The 23806-nt window shown below is 46.9% G+C and overlaps 2 protein-coding genes across 7 annotated transcripts; one reads left to right on the forward strand and one right to left on the reverse strand.

Annotated features, from left to right (window-relative positions):
- The first annotated feature begins 382 nt into the window (after positions 1-382).
- Positions 383-15653, forward strand: sin3aa (SIN3 transcription regulator family member Aa). 6 transcript variants are annotated; one of them, XM_086108605.1, is made up of 24 exons: positions 383-457; positions 1535-1682; positions 2314-2719; positions 4340-4559; positions 5214-5399; positions 5641-5747; positions 6534-6639; positions 6718-6831; positions 7625-7882; positions 7963-8115; positions 8730-8885; positions 8975-9064; positions 9532-9650; positions 9730-9940; positions 10112-10228; positions 10306-10544; positions 10624-10807; positions 11541-12132; positions 12285-12454; positions 12542-12715; positions 13006-13098; positions 13307-13401; positions 13739-13931; positions 14170-15653. In XM_086108605.1, exons 4-24 carry the CDS (start codon positions 4368-4370, stop codon positions 14383-14385), a joined length of 3765 nt encoding a protein of 1254 aa, XP_085964731.1. In that variant the 5' UTR covers positions 383-457; positions 1535-1682; positions 2314-2719; positions 4340-4367; the 3' UTR covers positions 14386-15653. The 6 variants fall into 6 exon arrangements, with proteins under 6 accessions (XP_085964731.1, XP_085964732.1, XP_085964727.1 ...); XM_086108606.1 differs by having other exon boundaries at positions 7640-7882; XM_086108601.1 differs by having other exon boundaries at positions 6534-6831.
- Positions 15654-15997: 344 nt separating this feature from the next.
- On the reverse strand, positions 15998-23788 carry crabp1a (cellular retinoic acid binding protein 1a). Its single transcript, XM_086108607.1, has 4 exons — positions 23620-23788; positions 21867-22045; positions 18166-18279; positions 15998-17300 (listed from the first exon to the last, which is right to left on the reverse strand). The coding sequence occupies exons 1-4, from the start codon at positions 23687-23689 to the stop codon at positions 17250-17252; spliced, it is 414 nt and encodes a 137-aa protein (XP_085964733.1). The 5' UTR covers positions 23690-23788; the 3' UTR covers positions 15998-17249.
- Between the last annotated feature and the right edge of the window lie 18 nt (positions 23789-23806).

Genomic DNA, 23806 nt, shown 5'->3' on the forward strand with positions numbered 1-23806 from the left:
AATGTTTAAAGTGTTTTCGTCAATGTTTTTGTTGTAATGTTACTCATCAAATGTGGATATTGGTTTTGACTTAATTCTCAAAATGTTTTCACAAAATGACAATTTGTAAAATTGCATTTTTTAAATGAAATATAGTTGCGCGCTCCAACTGTTTTCCGATCATTTGTTGATACTTTCGTACTACATCGACCCATTAAAACGTGATATTATTTGACACTCTGATGAAAGGACAAGGTAAAAGTTTCAAGATTTGACTTGAAATATCGCCTCATGTTTTGTTTTGTGTGTGCATTTTCGCGGCTGCTCTTCAAAATCGGTGACGTGCGGTGTGACGCGGGCCAATGCCAACGCTGGGGGAGGGGGCGATCAAAGAGGAAGGGGGGCGTGCCCCAACTATTTTGTTCCAAACACGAATAACATCAGGAGTACGGAGTCCCTTCTTCTTTATCCGTGCGGGGTACGTAACCCAAAAGTGAACCATTTTTTAAAACCTACTAGAACACTTTGCATGGCTTGTTCATGATGAATACGCGAACGGCATTTGGAGCGCTTGTGTTGGGCAGACCATCGCATGCTTGGATGCTTTTTGTGTGTGCGTGCACAAACAACGAATAGCGTACCACATAGTACCGTAATGGCGGTTTTTGTTTTCTTTACTATAATAGTAGATCAACAAACACAACGCGAGGCGACCTGTTCTGTTTTGGCGATCAATCGGAGCATGTTTGCAAATGGGAGGAGGGGACGTGTGCGTAGAGGGGAGGAGAATGTGTTGTTGCATTTTTGACGAGACGCGGTGCGAGAAAATGATCCCCCAAAATGAGCTTGTTGTTTTGAATGCGCCACCGACGTCGTGTAGCCGCCGTACGACTTTCGCATTGTTCCGGAAGGGAGCCCCTTTTGTTCGACGCTTCGACCGAGCACCGTCGAACAACAAAAGGCGACATGCGACACCAAACGGCTAGAAAATAGCAATTTTCTTCGACAGTGCGTGTGTGTTTTCTGACGAATGGACATTTGTCGCGCCTTCTCCCGCTCTTAGCTTTGAGAGAGCAGAAAAAAGGCAGAAGAAAACCGAAGAGAGGTGGAATCCCGGGCTGGCGTTTAAAGCTCCGCCTATCGTGGGCGATGCTTTAACAGCAAGCGAGCGACATGATTGGCTGAGGCTTTTCCCAAAAGAGGGCGGGGTTTAATCAGGAAATGGTTGACCAAAAAGCGAGTCAAGTGTCATACCAAAAACTCCAGCAAGTGTTTTGTCAAGGCAATTTCGGTTCGTGATAGTTTTCGTTCGTAATATTACAATGATAGATAAGATTGTGGTTTCTCGTAAAGTGAAGACGTTCTCCATAAATTTATATATACTCGTAAAATTACACCCTTATGGCCCGAACAGTACAACTTCATCCATGTCACGTTATTTCTTGTAATATTACAACTATATTCTCTTAACGTTTGTATTTTTTCTTTTCACATGACAACTTTATTTCCATTAACTATCTATCCATCCATTCTGAACACCACTTATGCTGAACAGGGTTACTACTGGGGTGCTGGCACTTCTACCGACTACGGGAGAAAGGCGGACTACACCCGGAACTGGTCGCTAATCATCCACCACTCGCACCCTCATCCACACCGTCACTGAGTGGGAAGCGATCCCACACTGCCCGCACACAACTCAGGTGAGTGTAACATTACACCATTAGCGACCCATCCATTCATCATTAGGATGCTATACATTCCATGAACATTTTTTTTCTCAAAATATGATTTTACTAAAATCCTTGGGATTTTTCTTCAGTTTTCAGTTCTACCCTTACATTTTGAATGTTAATTTCTCCTAACATTTGTGGGGGGGGGCGGGTTCTGGTAATGTCACAACCTTATTGTCATAGTATTAGGTTTTTAAACATTTACATTTCTTTTTTGTATCATATTATAATTTTACTAGTAAACTTGGAACATTTGTTTCTCACATTACAGGTTTTGATCTTGTAATCAATCATACAACTTTATTATTCCGTTGTATTAAGATGTTTAGACATGAAACGTATATTTTCTTTTTAAATATAAACATACAGTCGAATTTAGCACATTTTTTTCTGATATTACAGGTTTATTCTCATAATGGTAGGACTTTTCTTCAGTAAAAACTGCCTTTACAACAAAGAAAGGAGCAGTTCAATTAAAAATCAATACTCCCCCTCCCCATACACATACAAAATCAAGACTTAATCCCTCACCCCCTCCAATTTTTTTTTAAATGTTTAGTTGGTGTGAAACAACTGACAGCAAACTACTGTTTTGCCCTAGCCATTGTCGCGCTTCCAGTCAAAATGGGAGAGCTGCCTTGTCGGCGAGCTTCACCGTCGATTGACAGTTTGAGCAGCCAATCCGGAGGAGTCAACCCGCCCCTGAGAATCAACCTCTCTCCGACTAACCCAATAGCAAAATAGCTATTCCACCAGCCGACACGCCCCCGACCACAAGCTAACCTAACGGAGATTGTTTTCCCCTGTCGGGGAAGATTTTTTCCCCCCTACTTTTTGCAGCTGCTCCGTATCCACTCTTGTTTTTGTTTTTCTTTTACAATACGCACCGCGGAATAGGTCGCGTTTGACACATTGCTTGCTTCAGGCTGCACCCCGGCTGGAGGCATCGTGGTTAAACCCTGCCGAACGGATTACCGTCGCACCGTCGGTGAACTTAAAGGAGAGGGGTGAGTTCATCTTGGAAATTCATTCAGCGAGCTAACGCGGCTAGCCACGAAGCTCCCATAAGTCTGCCGCAAAAAAGAAACAAATAACACGCTAAACACAAAATCCATGCCCATTGTGTTTCAAACCGGGCTCAATCACCCAATTGAAGCGCCAGTGGATGCTTTAGCAACGCTCCTGGTTAGCCGCATGTGCCTGCCTCCCTGTTCGCCCCCTCCGGACGTCCCTCCGAGTCTGAGCTCCTCATGTTGTTTACATTAGCTAGCAGCTAACACCGCGAAACACCCCCCCCCCCCCCCACTCCCGCGGCAAAGCATGTTGCGGGGTGAAGTAGACACAAATAAAGAACCCCTTCCCCTTCGGTGACTTTTTTCGTGTGTTTGGGTCGCGCTTACTTCCGTCGATATGGGAGCGCGTCCGCGGGGTCCCCCCTGCCGCACATGCTCCGCCAAATGGCGACCACGTATGGAACTCTAGCTCGGTGCTCATGGGGCAAGGCCTCACGTAATATTGGGAGGGGGGGCGGGGGCTGACGCGAGGGGCTGAGGGCTTCCAGGGACCTCACAGATAAGACTGTCATAATTTATTTTGTAACTCTTTGGGAGATCAACTATATTTTTTGTACATAATTCCGACTCCTCATCGTCGCGAGGGTTTGTGGTCGAGCAACGCTAGGCTAAGTTAGCTACTAGTTGGTAGTTGTCGCGTTAGAGCGTACGGGTCTTTTGTATGAAATTGCACTTTTACGATTGAAACCACTCAAATAAGGGGCTTTTTTTTTTGAGTGTGGTGGTAATTTGGGGAAGTTGTAAATGGCAGAGCGACTCCCACAAGATTGTTGGTTCGGTGACGTAGCTACTCGGTAGCTGTGATTGGCCACAGCCATTGTGTTTTTGTACTCAACGCTCGTTACAAAAGTAGACACAAAAGTCCTCAAAATGTCGTCTTGTGGGTGATAAAGCCGCGAAACACGACTTTCACCGACTTTAGTTTCGTTTCATTCATTGTTAGCTACGCTTCTGCAACGTCACAAAATGGGGTTTAGGTTCACGTGGAAGAAAAAGTACTCACTATACTTTTGTAAAAGTACAGATTCTTGTGCAAAAAAAAGTGTAGTAATATTGACGTACGGAATCTATTCCTTTACAAAAAAAAATACTGTAGAAAAAGATTCGCACATTAAGTATTGGGTTACAAATGGGTGAAACATTTCTCCAAGAAACATGTACCGGTAAATTAATGGAAAGTTGTATCTGTTTTATTTTTCTTAAATTTTTAAGGTCATAAATTAAAATAAATAATAATAATCCGGAAGTACCTATACACCGCTAAACGAACTAGCAACAGTTTACTTTTCTACTATAAAATGCAACATTACAAGTTAGTGTGGTAAAGTGGGGGAGGGGGGTATCAAGTGTCAATTGTCATGTTGTCAAAAGGAGACCTCCATGCAAAATGTATATTCTACCTAGCTGCATTGGAGTTCCCTTAAAGTCAACCTTTAATTTTGCGAGTGTGTATGCATGTTTATCAATGTGTGCCTACCCCAAATCACCTGTGACCTGAAGGAACACCCATAGAATGAGTCTCAACTCATTGTTTCTCCCCCACGTCCCTCGCAGGTCCCTCAGCTCAGTCGAGTATGAGTTCATGATGAAGCGGCGACTGGAGGATCAGGAAACGGTTTTTGCGTCCCAGCAGCGGCGCCTCCCAGGCAACGTTGATACCTTCCAGCACCGCGCCCTGGCCCCGGCGCCGGCCCCGCCAGCGGTGTATGAGGCCGTGGCCGACAACATGCAGCCCACCTCAGGCGTCCAGTACTCGGTCCCGCAGGGATACCAGGTATACAAAAAAAAAAAAAGACATCGGGACTCACGCTGTCAAAGAAATGGATATTTATACAATACAATACATCCTGATTTATATAGCGCTTTCACAATTTAGTCGCTGAACCTCTCTTATCGTGTCCAAAAATAAAAACCTTTATTAAATGCTCGTGCAATGTTTTAACATTTTAAGATTCTAAACTATCATACAGGAGTAAAAATAAGTCGGCCAATTTTAGTTTGTATATACCATATATTTACTTTTATATTTCATTCAAGTACAGTGGTACAGTGACTTTTGAGGTTTTTTTTTTTTTTTGGTTAAAAACTGTCGTAAGGTCGAATTATTTAATTGTTTTCTAATTGTGTTGGACGCCAAACTTGGAGATATGAAGACCTTCAGATACACGCCGCTTATGCGAAGTGAAAAAAACAAGCTCTATATATTTAGCATGGATCTCTTCTAATGACAAAACAAAATCCTTAAATCTGTGCCTCAAATTGAGTCCTGTCCATTAAGTTAAATTAATTCCCATGGAAAATGACCCATTTGCCATTGTTGCAGACCTCTTCAGGTTAACCTCCTGTGACATTATCACTTGTTAGCTATAAGATTTGCGTGTTTTTGTTTGAAGAAGGACCAAATCACACGTGTCGCTCTTTTTTGCAGGTTCCCACGGTGGCTCAGAACAGCGGTAGTCACGGGCACTCGCCGAGCCCGGCCGTCCACGGGGGTTCCCACCACCACAGCCCTGCTGCCGTCCAATCGCACGGGCCACCGGTGATGCCGGCGCACAGCCACGCGGCTGCGCCTCAGGCCTCGGCGCAGGGCCAGCAGCAGTTTCAGCGGCTTAAGGTCAGTCTGCTCCACTTAATCAAGCCGAGTGAGTAGGTGTGATGGTGAGTGTGGGCTCCGTAAGAAATTCGGTATGAATAGAAAATGTCATAAATCAAGAAAAAAACGTGTTTTTGCAGACGACTCAAAATGCAAAATTCAGACCCGAAACTCGGCGGCCGTACTTCCCGCTAGTCCACTCATGCAGTAAATTTCCAGATTCTGTCCGCCCTTTAATTTCCTTCATTCTCGCCACCCGTAGGTGGAGGATGCCTTGTCGTACTTGGACCAAGTGAAGTTGCAATTTGGCAACCAGCCTCAGGTTTACAACGACTTCCTAGACATCATGAAAGAGTTCAAGTCTCAAAGGTGAGCTCTCTTTAAACATGGTATACATCACGGATGGGCAACTTCAATGCTAGAAAGGGGGCCAGATAGGACCTTGCACTTCCTAACCAGACATGAGACAGAAATGCTATTTTAAATACAGACAAGATGACTGCTCTTAACGTATTCCCATATTGATAAAAAGTTTTATTAATGCATGTATAAAAAGATGCCCATTCTGTAATCCCCCCTCCTCCCCCCAGTGCAAAGGGGTCTTTGGCATAAAATTTTCATTCAAAGGTGGCACAAAACCGCTGAACAAAAAAAAACATTAAGTGCAAAACTCATTTTGTACATTTTCCCCCACAAAAACAGCTCACTGAAAATTGCAATATCATTGTGGTGCTGCGTTTATCCTGCATATTATTCCAAATCTGCAAAAAATTATTAGACCTAACTCACATTGTGCAATACGGCCATGTGAGACCCAGTGAAAGCACAACTATGAGCTGTCTGCCATCAAGTGGTGATTGGTGATGTTACAACTTGAAACTACAGTTGACCTTGCATATTTGCAGTTTAGCACCCGCAAATATTCTGGAACACGTGTATTGACGGTTTCTCAGTGTTTTTGTGAAGTGTTTTTTTTTTGGGGGGGGGGGTTAGGCAAAAAAGTACCTTTAAAAAATAAATAAATACATTTGGGATGGAGTGGGCGGTGTTAATTCCAGTTGCCCAAATCTGGTATACATTCCCTGTATTACATTTATTACATCGATAGCAATAATCTCCCGACGAGTGACCCCGCGCTTGTGTTTGCGTCACCAGCATCGACACCCCCGGTGTCATCAGCCGGGTGTCGCAGCTCTTCAAGGGACACCCCGACCTCATCATGGGCTTCAACACCTTCCTTCCACCCGGCTACAAGATCGAGGTGCAGACCAACGACTTGGTCAACGTAACGACGCCCGGCCAGATCCACCACATCACCCCACACGGCATTTCGGTGCAGAACATCCCCATCACAGGCGCGCCCAGCACCCAGCACCCTGCCCAGGCGCCACCCACCGCTACCACCAGCGTGCCCGCCCTCCTCACACAGCCCGTCCCGGCCAAGATGAGCAAAGTGAGTTTCCAATGCGTTTCCCAGTATTGGGCTGAAATGATTAACTGGATCACTTCAATAATTCGATGATAAGAAAAGCCAAAGCAAAATTTCTGCCTTGAAGCATCACGGTGGTCATCTTTCCACATAGGCTAATGTTACTCCAGACTCATGCACCCCTCAGCTCAAATAAGTTCAGGTGGTGGAAAAAGTCCGTAAAAGACACAAACTCTCTGATGTTTGGGATTGTTTCACACACAAAAATTCTTTTTGTGACACAATAACTACAATATGTTGTAAATTAGGTGCATTCTGTGAATTTTAGGGAACTGCTCCAAACGCAATCCATTCAGTGACGCTTTTCCATTTGCGCTCGATTCAAAAAACATTTTTCCAATAGAAATTCGTTACAAAAAAGAAAGAATCTGTTTCAAGGCCCAAACTGTTGCCAACACAAACCTCTGCGAAATGCACAGGTGGTGTTTTTAAAAGTAGCATTTTCGACAACGACAAGCACTTAGCCTTTGATGCCGTGAAAAACATGTGGGAGGGTGGATGAAAGCCACCTCACCTAAAGACCAAAACGCAGCTCACTTTGCGGTGTACATTCTGTTCTTCTTTGATTCATTGATTTTATTTATAAGTTATTGTCACTTACTGTCCCGGTTACTTGTGTGACTGAGGCAGGACGGGATACACAGTTTATGGGTGTCTGCTAATGACACATTATGTGTTTCCACCGAATATGCAGACCAGCAAATATGCGCCACTGCTGCGGTTTACCGTAGAAATTTCTCAATCGACCGTCACGCAGTGTCCCTCCCCGCAGCCCCCCCAGCCGCAGGCGCCAAGCGGCCTGAGCAACCCGTCCATCCCGGCCTGCGCCGCGCCGCGCTCCCCGCCCGTGACACTCCACCCGCCGCTCGGCGGGATGCCGGCCGGCCTGCCGGCGCAGAACAACCAGCCGGTGGAGTTCAACCACGCCATCAACTACGTCAACAAGATCAAGAACCGCTTCCAGGGTCAGCCCAACATCTACAAAGCCTTCTTAGAGATCCTGCACACGTACCAGGTCAGCGGGAGGAACTCGCCATGAGGATTCCAGGGAAATTCAGCTTGATGACATGATGGTGTATGCATTGTCTCATGCAGAAGGAGCAACGCAACGCGAAGGAGGCTGGAGGAAACTACACGCCGGCCCTGACGGAGCAAGAGGTCTACGCTCAGGTTGCCCGGCTCTTCAAGAACCAAGAGGACCTGCTCTCCGAGTTCGGGCAGTTTCTCCCAGACGCCAACAGTTCAGTGGTGAGTGATACTCCAATTTGTTCTGTGCTAAAAGGTGGTATTTTGTCACGGTCTCACATATCACAGATTTGTAAATTGTACACTTTTATATCGCGGATTATTCACTATTATGCAGCGACCATTTTTCTACCATGACTAATGTTCCCGCAAATTCATTTAGCAATTAAGCCTGAGCCGGAAGGAAAAGGTGCGCAAGATCCGACAATACAAACACCCATAATCTCTTCGAGAGCTCTTCAGACATGTATTCCAAAATGTAATCAATGTGTCATTTAAATAAAGTGAAATTGGAGTGCCTGCAGAAAGTTAATGTCGCAGTCTACACGATTGACTCGGTGGTCTTTCGTGTCCAACAGCATAAGCAGAGATGGACTCCAATGCGGGACAGCACTTATAGAAGATTCCAATCAAAGCCACTCATTCATTAAAAGCTGGTCGGCATCAACTAAAAGAGTCCTGTCAAGTCAATCACAATTGGAACAAAAGCAGGAAGTAGAACCCAAGCCACGGCGTAAAACGGTCTTGGATTCACAGCTTTTGTGAGCCCCCCATTTATTGAAGGGATGCATTCCTCTCCACTCAGTCCCACGTCTAAACGTTTCCATTCCACTCAGCTGTTGAGCAAGACGACAGCCGAGAAGGCCGAGTCGGTACGGAACGATCACGGCGGCACCACCAAGAAGCTGCAGCTCAACAACAAGCAGAGGCCCAACCAGAACGGCTGCCAGATCCGCCGGCATTCAGCTCCCGGGGCCGCGCCCCCCATCAAGGTACGCAAAACTTCAACTCGTTCTCTTCCGTTTACCCGTCGGACGGTTTTGTCATTCCCATCGCCTCTTTTTGTATGTGACCAAAACAGAAGAAGCCCAAGTTACTGAACTTGAAAGATTCGTCCATGGCCGAGGCCAGCAAGCACGGAGTCGGAACCGAGTCGCTGTTCTTTGAGAAGGTACGGTGCCATTTTGTCTCCGACGTTGATTGATAACGATGCAATGCAAAGAAATACGAATCCCATTTACTTTACAGCCATCCATCAATCTTCCACAGTCAGGGGTGCAAACAAATTTTGTCCTGGTTTTCAAAGGGTCTCCGGATTTGGTTTTATTTCCACCCCACCGACCTCATTGGCACTGCTGAATCTGGGATTTATTATCACTGCGATGAATAAATGTAGCCCATAGCAATGCCGTGAGAAGTGTTCTTCATCATGAAGCCATTACCTTCGATTGACCAAATATGCATGTTTTGGAATGCCAGAGTGGAGAAAACATTTTTTATTTTTATTGCTGTCATTATTCTACAGTTATATGCCGAATGCTTTTGGTCTCACCAAAGAGCAAAAGCTGAATTTTCTGGGCAACCTGATGCACGTGACTGCTTACGTCATAAATTTGCCAATGTGTTTTCTCATGGCAGGTGCGCAAAGCCTTGCGGAGTGCGGAGGCCTACGATAACTTCTTGCGATGTCTGGTCATCTTCAATCAGGAGGTGATCTCCCGGGCCGAGCTGGTGCAGCTGGTGCTGCCCTTCCTCGGGTGAGCGCTCGGCATTTTTTATTCGTAGCGGTCACCTTATGGCGTGCCTCTCACCCACCCATTCCACCCGTCACTCCAGGAAATTCCCGGAGCTGTTCACCTGGTTCAAAAACTTCCTGGGGTACCGGGAAATGTCCCACATGGAGGCGTACCCCAAGGAGCGGGCCACCGAGGGCATCGCCATGGAGATTGACTACGCTTCATGCAAAAGGCTCGGCTCCAGTTACAGAGCGCTGCCCAAAAGCTACCAGCAGCCCAAATGCACTGGGAGAACGCCACTTTGTAAAGAGGTGAGAGCAGCCGCGCTGCAAAGGAGACACAACCGCCGTCCCCTTAAATGCTACGATGTCGCGCAGGTCAAGCGCATTTTGCTTGGCCACCTTGAGAGTCCACTTAGCATCATATAACTTACAGACATGAAGCTCCGACGCCTTTACCATGTTTGCTGTGGGTGGTTTCAGGTATTAAACGACACCTGGGTGTCCTTGCCATCCTGGTCCGAGGACTCCACCTTTGTCAGCTCCAAAAAGACGCAGTACGAGGAGCACATCTACAGGTGTGAGGACGAGCGCTTCGAGGTGAGTTTTTTTTCCTCGTGAGGTGGGGAGGACGAAGCCAGGCCAAACAAAATGTTCCTTTGCCTCCTGACTTACAGTTAGACGTGGTGCTGGAAACCAACCTGGCGACCATCCGAGTTTTGGAGTCCGTGCAGCGGAAGATCTCGCGGATGTCTGCGGAGGAGCAGGCCAAATTCCGCTTGGACAACACATTGGGCGGCTCCTCCGAGGTGGTGCACCGAAAAGCCATCCAGAGGATATACAGCGATAAAGCCCCGGACATTATCGACGGCCTGAGGAAGAACCCGGCCGTTTCCGTCCCCATTGTTTTAAAGAGGTGCGTGCCGGACCAGGCGGGCGAGCGCTTTTCATCAAACTGATTTTCTCATCTAGTCACGTGTCCTTCCGCCATCCAGGTTAAAGACCAAGGAGGAGGAGTGGCGGGAAGCCCAGCGAGGTTTTAATAAGATCTGGCGGGAGCAGAATGAGAAGTATTACCTCAAGTCTCTGGACCATCAGGGAATTAACTTCAAGCAGAACGACACCAAAGTGCTGCGCTCCAAGTCCCTGCTCAACGAAATCGAAAGCATCTACGATGAAGTGAGCACTCTCTGCCTTTTTCTCCTCCGTCGCTGTTGGAATAACAAGTGGCGAAAACAGACTCGTTTCTCGCGAATTCAAGTTTTGGTACAAATAAATAACACGACAGGTATAATGCGTTACTCAAAAAAAGTGACGCGTGCCATTGCGGCTGTTTTAGTGCTGTATGTAAATGACTGACAGAGGAGACCACGTTTATCAGTAACGGATTAAAAAAAAGGTGGTGTTTACTTTTGAAATGTCTGAATCCCAACACGAGTTGTCAACACTCAACTGCCATAGACGCCGCATAAAAGACACCTGTTATTGCGTAGTACTGTAATGCCACGAGTGGTGGCAAATACGTAAAACATAGTGGCTCATAAAGCATCAACTCTCATGTTACATAACCAATTGTATTTACAAAATTCCAATTAAGACAAAAAACCTTGAACATTAACAACACAGCATCCCAACTTTATTGGAATCGTGTTTAATTTTTCACCTCAAACAAATCACCTTCACGTGTGGCTCATCCATAGTAGCGGCTAACATATTAGCCTATAGAACACGCTAGCGCAAAGTGACGCACTTGCGGCCATTTTCATACCGAGACATAATCAACAAGTGATATCGCGATTGGTCAGTTCTAAACTCTACTGCAGGCCAAATTTATTCCATCGACCACATTCACCCTGCATCCATGTTCTGGTGTATATTTCAGATAATACATTTGAATGTGTTTGCCCCGCAGCGCCAAGAGCAGGCTTCCGAGGAGAACGCCAGCCCGCCGGCGGGCCCCCACCTGACCCGGGCATATGAGGACCGGCAGATCCTGGAGGACGCGGCGGCCCTCATTATCCACCACGTCAAACGCCAGACTGGCATTCAGAAAGAAGACAAGTACAAGATCAAGCAGATCATGTACCACTTTGTCCCCGACTTGCTGTTTGCCCAGCGCGGCGAGCTCTCCGATGTGGAGGAGGAAGAAGAGGAAGAGGACGTGGAGATGGATATCGAGGAGGGTGTCCCCTCCAAGAAACATAACGGCCTCCCCGGTGGCGGTGGCGCCAGCCCCACTAAATCCAAGCTGCTGTTCAGTAACACGGCGGCCCAGAAGCTGCGTAGCTGCGACGACGCCTACAACCTCTTCTACGTCAACAACAACTGGTATATCTTCCTGCGGTTGCACCACACGCTATGCTCGCGACTCCTCCGCCTCTACTGGCAGGCCGAGCGACAGATTGAGGAGGATGTGCGTGAACGAGAATGGGAGCGGGAGGTCCTGGGACTCAAGAAGGAGAAGAACGACAACCCGGCCATCCAGCTGCGACTCAAAGAGCCCAGTGAGTAACGGCAATGTCGCGGTTGTCACGTCGAGAGTTCTCAGGTGCTGCAGAAGGGGAAGCGGCAATCAAACAGGCTGAAATTCTGATGTCAACTGGACTTTGGGCTTTAAAGCGGAGGTAATATTGGCGTGTCATTCATCTCCCACTAGTGGACATCGACGTGGAGGTCTACTACTCGGCCTTCTTGGAGATGGTCCGCAACCTGCTTGACGGCAACATGGAGGCGTCGCAGTACGAGGACTCGCTGAGGGAAATGTTCACCATTCACGCCTACATCGCCTTCACCATGGACAAGCTCATCCAGAGCATCGTCCGGCAGGTTAGCCTCTGCTCCTCCTGCCGTGAACCCCGTCCTGGCTTTTCTCGGTCCAAATTCCATGACTTATACTTCCGCATCCCGTCGTAGCTCCAGCACATCGTGAGCGACGAGATCTGCGTCCAGGTGACGGACCTCTACTTGGCCGAAAGCGCAAACGGGGCCTGCGGGGGGTCCATGGCCACGCTGTCTTCCCGGAGCTCCTCGGAGAGCGCCTACCAGCGCAAAGCGGAACAGCTCATGTCGGATGAGAACTGCTTCAAGGTCAGAAAAGAAAATGGGAGGGCACTATTTGGCGTCCGGGGAAGCAGAATTGCTGCCTTTCCCAACATAGTTTACATTCGGAAAAAAATCTTCAGGTAACCGTCACAAAACGTTGACACACGGATTCATTATTTAACATTCACCAATGTCACGTCTGCAAATAGGGGAGAAGAACAAAAAAATTCAAACGTCTTCCCCCCCAATAGCCCCATGGTACTCTCTGCAGTTAAAAATAAACGCCCGTGTGGGAACAGTCACCCGGCATCACCTTTGCGTTTGTTTCCTCGCAGGTGATGTTTGTAAGGAACAGAGGCCTGGTGCAGCTGACGTTGGAGCTGCTCGACACTGAGGAGGAGAACTCTGACGAGCCCCTCGAGGCAGAAGTGAGAAGCACGGCCGGCGAAAAAAGAATTTGAAGCAAAATAACTCCGCAAAATACAAGATCATATGCAATAAATGAGCTACATACCAAAGATTTTAGCCGGAAACACAAAGCGAACAATTGGATGAGCGACGGCTTGTAGTGTCAAAGTGCCACCGTATTGAGTCATTGTTCAATTCATGACTGACCTTCGTATCCCGTGACTGCAGCGGTGGTCCGATTACGTCGGACGTTACTTGAACCCGGACACCACCACGCCCGAGTTGAGGGAACATCTGGCCCAGAAGCCCGTCTTTCTCCCCAGGTGATGATTTTTTTTTTTTTTTTCGATTTTGGATTTTCAGGGCACCATGCGCCACCTTTGCCTCTTAAAGTTTCTCTTACTATTATTATTATTATTATTATGGCGGATGATGAGCCTCTTTGCGGGCCAAAACCTCCTCAGTTGTGCACGCTACAACTGTAGTAAAGATAGATAATGATCGGTTTCAAAATACTAATTGAGGAAAAAAATGTTTCTCGATACATTTTAATCCAAAAGAAATTTTTATTAGGTTAACCTGTGCAGCAGTCGATTTAAAAAAAAAAAAACCCCGTGACAGCCATGTCAAAGACGCGTTCGTGACTTGCGTTGTCGCCAGGAATCTGCGGCGTATCCGCAAGCACCAGAAGTGTCGTGAGCAGCTGGACAAAGAGGCCGACGAGGGAGGCAAGAAGCCGCTGGACAAGGAGAAGATGGAGTGCATGTTCAAGCTCAACTCCTACAAAATGGTCTACGTCTTCAAGTCGGAGGACTACATGTATCGGCGCACCGCGCTGATGCGAGCGCACCAGGTAGGCCGCTGTGCGGGTGAGCGGGCGAGGCGGTGCGATGTGTGTGAGTGAGCACAAGAGAAACAAGATCAGAGAGGTCGAACAAGGTTACAAAGTTCGCAGAGCCCTACACGAATCGAATCGTGTGTGCGCCAGCTCGGTCTCAATGCGTGTGTCAGTGCGGCCTCTCATTCCGTGTTTGTGCGAGAGAGAGAGAGAGAGCGATAACAACTGCGACTTCTCCTCTCCCGGGCCACAGTCCCACGAGCGAGTGAGCACCCGCCTCCACAAGCGCTTCCAGGCGTGGTTGGCGGCATGGGCCGAGGAGCACGTCGGCGCCGACCTGGCCGCCGACACCGACAAGTGGCTGCTGGGCGAGGGCCGCGACGGACTTTTGCCCTGCAGCACCGCGCGCCAACCCGAGGTCCTCCACTTCCGCAACGTCAGCAAATACCGCGTCAAGTACAGCCCCTAGCGGACCGGCTCCGGGTCAGGAAGCAATTTGTTTTTAAGGTGAAACGTGTGTGTGTGTGTGTATGCGCGTGGGTGTTCCTCCAGTGGTGGCGGGGTTACCGCTTTTTACCAGCGTTTTTAGCTGGGGAACACACAACCCCTCTCCCTCTCCACCTCCTTCAAGGGTGCCAAAACTCGGGACTGGTCTCGTCCCACTCACCAGCACTCACCAAGTGAACCTCGCTTTTTTTCTACAGTAAATGCCGCTTTACCATTCCACCGTCCACACAATCCCAACTGGGAGGGGTGGGGGGGAGGGGGGTGTGATTTATTTAAGCCAGCCTGGACATGCTCGACAAGTGCACTTATTCAGGGGGGTTGGGGGGGGACAGCAACAGCTTCCCAGATTTTTGGATGGAGACGAACGGCCAATCGCAACTCGCTTCCTGTTCCGGGCTGAGCCTCCCGTAGAATGTCGTCAGGCGCCAGTTTTAGCACGTCGCCTCACAACATTGTTTGGACTCAAGAGTGCACCATTGTAAAGCTATGTGTTGTACATATATATATATATCTATATAATATATATTATATATAGTTCTATGAACATACATCATCCTCGCCACCCTGGAAGATAATACCTAGAAAAAAGCCCACCACCAATGTTCACACACCCTGTAAATACAATGTAAATAGTCTGAGACTTTTTAAGACCACGGCGTGTTGTTGTGTGAGTAGAACTTTCCGAGCTAACTGTTAGAATGTAAAGGACGAGGGGAGAAGAAAAAAAAACCAAGCCAAGAGAGACGAGAACGACAAAATTTCTTACAGTTTTTACCAAAGGGACTTGACGATACAAATGAGCTGATTTTGTCCCACCTTACCTTGCACCGCAACCCCCGCAGGACCCTTTCTCTCTCTTTGTGTGTTCTTTTATGTCTTTTCTTCTTTCTAATTTACATAGTTTAAAAAAAAGAAGAGGAAAAGTAGAAATGTATCCAGGTTTTTCTGTTTTTATAAATGACAAATATATTTTCTTCTCAATTCACCAGAAAACAAAAAGACAAAAACACTGCAAACCCCCCCCCCCTCCCCCAACAGTATCCGCTCTCTCCACCCTGGATAGGTTTCTGCTGCCACCCCCCCCCCCCCTCACCCCTTGCCTCCAAGTTGTATTTTTGATATTGGAAAAGTGAAATGAGCATGTCTTTCGTCCGTTTATTTAGACATTATTTAAAGTGATAATAAAAAACACATTTGTAGCTACAGTGATTAAATGTCTATGGACTTTTATTCATGTCTGTCTTTTTTTTTCTTTCACATTTTGAACCTCACACGTGTGTATTGCCCCCCTCCCCCCTTTGTCTCTATGATGGCAAAGACAAAAAGTGTGATGACGACTAGAAATGAAGCTCTGAAATAGACCAAGTAAATGAACAGAAATGCCATTTAGAAATTCTAGCACAAAAAAAAACACTGTGTTTAACTTTATGAAGACATAAAGTTACGTTTAAATAGAATACATAAAAATGATCATCTTTTTGCAGAATGATTCATTGTGGTGCTAATTCTGGTGTGTGTGTGCGTGTGTGTGTGAAAAACTCCACCATCCTGAGCCGCCTTGTGTGCTTCTGTCAAAGGCTTTTGGGCCTTTTCTGTTTCCCAACATCAGAGCCCACCAGGGAGGAGCAAAAATGGGACAGCAAGGCGATGTCACACTGTATCCACAGAGCGCCCTCCCGCCTCCCTGTTCGATGCCCTACTCGAGATGGCAAGCGTTGGTGAGGAGGGCGGTGGGGGCCCTTTGGCCTACGCGACAAAACAAAAGCCCTCATTGAGCTGTTGTGAGCTGCCATCCCGACCGCGGGCTCGTCCTTCAATTAACTCGGCGGCGGGCGGTGCGCCTCAGGGCGCCTCGCCGTGCCCCGGCCTCTTTGCTTCCCACAGGAACGGCAGTGCACTGAGGGGGAAAATCTTTCTGTATGGGGATAAGCGGGTGAAACGTCAGCGGCGGAACCCATTTATTTGTCCTAGGGGCTGCTGGGACCCCCGCGTGTCAGCCAAAGCTGTGAAAAGAAAAAGTTGGCAGCAAAAGAGACACATTTGCTCTTGGGCTTTTGATGGCGTGCCCCTTTCTTCTGGCTGTTGGCTCGACTTTTGTGGGGTGCACCTGCGAGTGGAGTGGGGAATGCAGGGGGCATGTCCCCCAAAAGAATAATTTATTTACTACAGCAGGCAGGCTTCTGAAGGCGGCCAGGAACTATTTGTGAGGAAGCTTACTTGGTGGTCCAACCTGTGTGAGAAGAACCCAATGTAGTGTTTCTCAAAACCATCGCAGGTTTAGGAAATTAGAAAAACTAATCGAAAAAGTGCAAGAAACTGAAGTTATGTTTTGAGACAAAAAAGTTGTAATTTCATAAAAATAAAAGTTGGCTTTTAGAGATCCACTTCCAATCTTGTAAGACTACAACAGTTTGGGAAAATAAACGATATCCTATCTTTTCTCCAGAAAGAAACTCACCTTCTTAAAAAACTAGCTTTTGCATTTTTTTATTCCTTTCAATAACAATGCAATTTATTTTCTCAAAAATATACACCTTTTTGTTCTTGAATAATATTACTCTTCTTTTTGGCAATTACTTATCAATTACTTTTTTGAGTACGGGGTGACTCACGTCACCATTGTTAGCTTTGACGCTAAAGCTAATTAGCGGCAAAAAGGCGCTGACGTTTTTTTTTTTGAAGTTTTATTGTTTCTTGTGATTGAACAATAGTGCGATAAGTGTGAGAGAGAGAGAGAGTTATTAGCATGCGTGGAATTCTGTAAAACTTAGCAGGTTAGCATTTGAACTGTGGTCCCGTATGAGTCGCCTGCTCCATTCCGCAGCCTCATTCGCGCACGTAAATGCGAGTGCACAACACGTCATCAGCACCGAAAACCTGCAAAACACATGAAATCGACATGTGAAAAAAAGTGCCTGGTGCAACGCCAATGCTAATGTCTTGACGTTTTTTTCCCCATAGAGAGGTTCCACTGTAAAACCAATCACAAGCATTATGCAAATTGGATGCAAATGTGTCCCACTTAACTGTGCTCACACAATCAGCTTGTTGTGTGTGTACTGCTTCCTAACCTGTCGTCCCTTTTTGTTTGTTTGTTTTGGGGAACAAAAAATGCCCCCCCCCTTCATTCACATTTATATTTTAAAAAAACGTTTTATTTATTCACAAAATGTTACACAGGAATGTATTTTTTTTGTTTCCTATAGTACTTCAGGTTTATTGTAAAGTAATGTTTTAGTGATCAGATCATTTTTGTTTTGTCTTAAAATGTAAAAAATTGTAGCATTTTATGTTCTGATTATATTTTAGCTTTATGTTTTGGAAAAATACATCCACGTTATTGGACTTTTTTTTTCACCACAAGTTTCTTGTAAGAGTTTTTGGGGGGGGTTTTTTAACAAATGTAGCACCCCCCCCCCCCCCAATCGAAATGTGTAATTCTCCTCAAAATTCTTTATTCATCGCTGCGCTGTTACTTCCTCTTGAGCGCTCACATCTTTCCACCGCGGATGAGAACCTTCCACTTTTGAGGAGCGAATCTCTTGGGAATCTTTCCAGTAAAACCAGAAGTCCAATTTTTCATCCGACGTTGCCAATCAACGAAAACGGATTGTCTTCAGTGCTCCGGTGTTTCTTCAATTTACAATCTGATGATTACCCCCCCCCCCCCCCCCCGCTCCCCAAGCTTCAAAAGTGTGCAACTTCCTTGCCATTCCACGCACGTTCATCGCCGTGAACTCACCAGCGTCAGCTCATCGCCGTTGAGTTCTCGGGTCCAAAAGGTTTTTGGTCCGTCCCCGTCCACCAGAGTCTGCTGACAGCTGATCTTGGTCTCTGACTCCCAGGTAGCGAGACTCTACGGGGACAAAAAGAGAAGACTGTCATCACGACGCCGACACACAAGAACCAGACCAGATATCTGAAAGGAGAGATAATTCACTCTTGGTGTTTTTGAAATGTTTGTTAGTGTTGGCCACCCACTTATTGTGCCACCATTTCCCCCCCCCCCGGGATGTACTTGTGACGTCACGGTGAACATGTTTACGTTTGGTTTTGTCAGCAAGACTCGAGTGCATCGCTTTTATCGAGTTTGCTTAGTGGGACGAGAGAGCTAAATCTTTAAAGCATCTCATTTCCTGCCTGCTTGTGTTGGATTTTTCTCGAACATTTGCCCGAAAGCCTCATGTAATACTTTCTCACACGGCCTCCCACAGTTTGGCTGCGTGGCCTCGCATGCGGCAGTCTGAAAAATGAAGGCTGAAGTTGTTCTTAAGCTCTAGAAAAAAAATAAAAATAAACATGGTGAGAGCTACCAAGCAACTCTCAAGGCACTTTTCATTGTTTTCTGTGGAGAAATCGACCATCTCCCTGTCACACAGACTTTTTTATTTATTTTTTTTAACATTTCCTATGCATAGAAATTATACTCCCTCACGAAAATCACGAGGCAAAATGGGCTACAAAAATGCCATTTTATAGTGATCAAAATTGTGACTGTGACCTTTCTGGATGATGGTGAGCTGGAACTGAAATTAAAAAAAGTTACCGTCAAACACAACAGGGAAGGACCAGTGAGCGTTTTTTTTTTAATCCATCCATTTGATGCCCGATTGTCTCTGAAATTATTTTTTATTTTTTTGCTTTCACCTCCTCAGAGTGAGAAGAGCTCTCGCAGATTAACGGAGACTTTTGAACCTTGCAGTGTTGTTGGGGCGAAGGATCACCGCTTTAATCCCATTGAGCTCGGCTGCATCTGCCCTTGACTACTCAAGCCTGCCAAATGCTGACAGCTGAGGGACCACCAAGAACTACACCAACAAAACTATCACGGTATGTCGACAAAATATATCAGGGCATGTTCTACTTGTAAAAAAGGGAAGAAAAACAGCTGTTCTGACCAGATTCTCAGGAGTGTATTTGTGGGAATTTTTGTCATTTGTGGGGTTTTCATTTTTTTTCGTCAGTCAACGAGGCTTTAAACATGATAGAAAATGAAAGGACCTCATACAGCTTCCATACTTCTACAAGATATTTGGACAAGGTATGCGGCAACTTCATTTTCGACAAAGGGATGCCATCCGTATAAAATCAATGGACCTAAAACGCTTCCCTGAGGAATTAAAATCAAAAGTATGTGCTAAAACATGTTTTTGCGGCATCTGTCACAATCGCCGTTAGTAGTGTGTACCGCTGGAGCGCAAATTTGCTTGACGTTTTCAGACAAATTCAAGTGTTGGCCCCTGCAGAGAATTCCGTAAAAGAGCAAAGTAATCCCGCCTGACTCGCTGGGGAATGCTGAGCGGTTGAGGTCTGCGCCAAATTCAATTACCTTTTTGCCGCGTCAAACAAAATCCTTCTTGATTGCTCCCCGAGTGTATCCAAACAAGCCAAATCAGCGTGCCGTCTCGTTGACTCGCCGAGTACGGCCTCGCACCAGAACAAAAACAAAATGTGACGAATGAGCGATGACACTAGCTCCTCTGATCTGTCAGGGACGTCACGCAGCTTGGGCTGGCAGGTCGGGTGGGTACCCGGCATGCCGCGGGGCGCCGCGCAAAGGGCACCACGCTGTCTCCAAAATAGGTCATATCTGCCCTCCCTGCCCTAAAACAGCACTCGGAACAACTGTGAAAATACTGCATGGATTGGATGTCCCTGAACAGAGCTTCCTAACAGTTGCGGCGCCCAGCTGGGATCAGATCAGAAAAAAACAGTCAGTGTCAAGTGCGACCACCATTTCCCTCACACGGTAGAGGCAACCCAGTCTCAGTCGACATGTTTCACTAAGTGGCTTTTGACGACTTTGTTCCAGAAAGAGCACCAAGAACGTGAATGGGTGAATCTTGAATAGCAAAGCTTCTGGCATGTAGCCTCTCAAAGTGCTTTTTGTGTCCCCCACTTGTCCCGTAACACAGCGGTCTCCAACTTTTCTTGCCCCACAGACGGGTTTAGTGTCAGACAGTATTTTCAGGGACCGGCCTTTAAGCTGTGGCGGATAAATAGAACAATAACATAATATGATATGACCTGCATGAAAACTGTGGTATTTTCTAAACATAATAACAAACACGAATGATGACACTTCAAAATAAGATACACCGCAAATATGAAGTGCATGAAAAATACAACTCACCTACGCCGCATATTTTGCACTGTGAGCTTGGTGCATGGGAATCTCTCGTTGAGATAAATCCATATTTTAAATCGGAAATCCTGATACTGTCTATTAAATGCAGCCTTCTCTTTCTTGAAAGTCGTTGGCTCCTCTTCTGTCTCCTGTCCCCTTCCCAAAGAAATTTTCCAAATATGTTTTTGTTTTTTTACTGGTTTTGCTAGCTCCTGGATATCATTTTAACTGTAACCTATCACGTAATTGAGAAGCGCGCCTTGACCCGCCTCGAAAGTAACATACTGTTGACGGATGTCACAGAGAATCCGATTTTTCAAAATAAAACATCTTTCAGATTCCGAAATGAATAAAATTGAATGAATGTAAGTTATTTATTCTTTCTGCGCGGCCCGGTACCAAATGACCCACGGACCGGTACCGGTCCGCAGCCCGGGGATTGGGGACCACTGCCGTAACAGGTTAATTAACTGCCATGTTGCCCATTTGAACGTGAGATGCATTTAGTTCATTGGTGAGAGGGGAAGAAAAGAATTGAGTTCGAGAGCTCATTGCAATCCGCCCTCGGGGCCTGCAGAAAAATTCCCATCCATCTCAAGGATCACGACGCCCCTTCTTTATCCACGTGCACAGACGTGAGGGTGATACCAATAGCACGCGGCTGCCAGGAGCTTTCCATCCCTCAAAAGCAGTGAGTGGCATTCAAATCTTGAACGTGGATGTCCACAACTTTTTTTTTGCATCATACGGATGTCAGACTCCTCATTGCGAGCATGCGGGGCCCTCTTCAAATTGCCTTTGTGTTGTTCTTAGCCGAAACGCGTCGGCATTTTGAAGGCTTTCCTGTGCTCAAAAACTCACCATTTTTCAACCCTAACCTACACTCAACAGCAAACCCTAATTCCATAACCCCAAACCAAAAGACAATATTCAACTCCCACCCTAATCCCCCAACACTAACTCTAATCCCATGACCCCGAAGCCAACTACAAACCCAATCGCCAGCCGCAACTAACCTTAACTCGCTAACACCCTCACCCAGCTCCACAAATCACAGTTTTAGCAAACATTTTGTGGCCTAAACCTAAACCCAACCCCAAACTCAATCTCCAACCTAATCAAATAACCCTAACCCCAACCTCCAACTCTAACCCCAATACAAAACCCAGCCCGAACCCTGCGAACATAATTGTATAAAATACAATAACTCTGCTCCGGGCGCACCGATTTCCCTCACACCTCACCACTTCCCATTGTGCCAGACACAGGGGGATAATATCACACTCCATCCCCGTCAACGTCACTCTAAATCTCACCTTGCACTTTTTTCCGTCCACCGTCTCCTCGTCAAACTCCTCGCCGATGCGGAAGTTGATCTCGGTGGTGCGCACGGTGGTGTACGTCTTGATGTAGAACTGCTCGCCGTCCTGTCGGATCTCCACGTGGGGATTGGATGCGGCCGCCACCGCCACCTTCCTCAGCATGGCGTTCACGCCTGAGTGCACGACGGAGGGGGGAGAAAAGTGCTCTGTCGGTCAAGGTGTGAACCTGGTGGCAAATGGACATCGGAGGACTCGTGTCTACGTTATGAGGATGATGAGGTGGTCCCTATGAGAATTTGTAGGTTAGGGTGCGGGTTAGCATGAGTCCGCGATCACTTTAGTTAAACTCCGATCATGGAGAAAAAAAAAAAGATGTGGAAAACAGTGAGCAATGACAGTTAAACAGAGTGAGAGCTGAGATTTTCTCATGGGGACAGCGCCCATGGACCACCACCACCACCCTGTCGTCATAGCAACAGGTGTGTTGTGCTGCTCCAAGCAAATAGACCCATCAACCGACATCTGCTGGAGCGCATCGCTTCGCTCTTCTGCTTATTGCAAAAAGAAAGTGGCGAGGGGAGGTTGTGAGCGGTGTGTGTGTGGGGGGGGGGGGGGGTCACAAAAATGGATTCCAGTACAGAGGGAGCCGCCACTTCCCATCAGCATCTTCCTAATGGTGCGCCCACAGGGAGGTTACTCAGGGTGCACTCCAGTACAGGGGCAAAAGGGACACGCTGAGTCAAAATAATCACGTGCTGTAGGCTACTTGGACGTGTGGGAATAAATATTGATCAAACTAAAAATACCGATTCATCTATCGGCTGGATGACTGTCACGCACTTGACTTTGGTGTCAGTCAAATCTCCCCGAAGTGTCTCCAGTTGGCCCAAAATGCCTCCGCGTGGCTCCTGACTGGTACTTGCAAGAGGGAGCACATCGCTCCTACTCTGGCATCCCTTCACTGGCTCATTTGGGAGGTTTTTTTTTTGAACAACCTATGATTTGTTTTCAAATTTTGAAATGGCCTGGCCAGACCTTAGCTCTCTGAACTCCTGTTGAACGCATCTACATGTAGCTGTACGTACCATAAGATCAAAGCGCTGGAATTCCGAACATTTGTCTCCTATTCGTCTTTCTGATCCAAAACGGAAATGTCTTCGGTACGTCACAAAAACATCGAAATTGAGCTTGTCACTCCAATACTTTTGCAAAGGGGGACCGCGCATGAACAAATGGCTCGTGTCCGACTTTGGAGGTTCCCAACATTTTTGGTTCGCCCCATCCATTCCTCAGCCCCAACCCTGCGCCACCGTCATTCCCCCCTCGGCGCCGCAACGCAAACACAATTGAATGACCCACTTAATGTGTCCCAAAACGCAGACAGCGGAGTCGTCTGTTCAGACTATTAAAGGGTGAAGACGACACACACATGCGCGGCCTACTTAAAAGGCTCCAACATCAACAATATTGAGCTTAACAATGATGACACACTTGGCCGAAATTCGGCATCTGGTCTTTTTACATCCATCAGCGGCGGCAGCAGCATCATCCTCCTCCTCATCGTCATCTCGGCGTCCTTTCCCACGGAGCCGCTCCAAACAATGCCGTGTTGTTTGGAAGTCCGGCATGCATTCCCAAAAGAACAACAGTGCGCTGCTTTGTGTGTTTGTTTTGTGTGATGGATGTGAGGCTGGCGTAGCAATGTGGTAATGGAGGAGGAGGAGGAGGATGGGGAAGCCGTACTTACCCAAAGCTTTGAGAAGTTCGTCGAAATTCTCGCTCCTCTTCATCTTCCAGGTACCGGCAAAGTTGGCCATGTCTGCTGACTGAGGCGGAGTGAATGCCGGGGAGAACCTGTTCCACTAACGATGCCTTCCTCTCTCTCTCCTCCTCCTCCTCTGTCACTCTTTCGCACCCTCCTCTTCTTCCTCCTC

This window comes from Hippocampus guttulatus, chromosome 4 (assembly GCF_054856545.1).
Source record: "Hippocampus guttulatus isolate MCC_2025c chromosome 4, RoL_Hgut_1.0, whole genome shotgun sequence".
In the NCBI taxonomy this organism is placed as follows: domain Eukaryota; kingdom Metazoa; phylum Chordata; class Actinopteri; order Syngnathiformes; family Syngnathidae; genus Hippocampus; species Hippocampus guttulatus.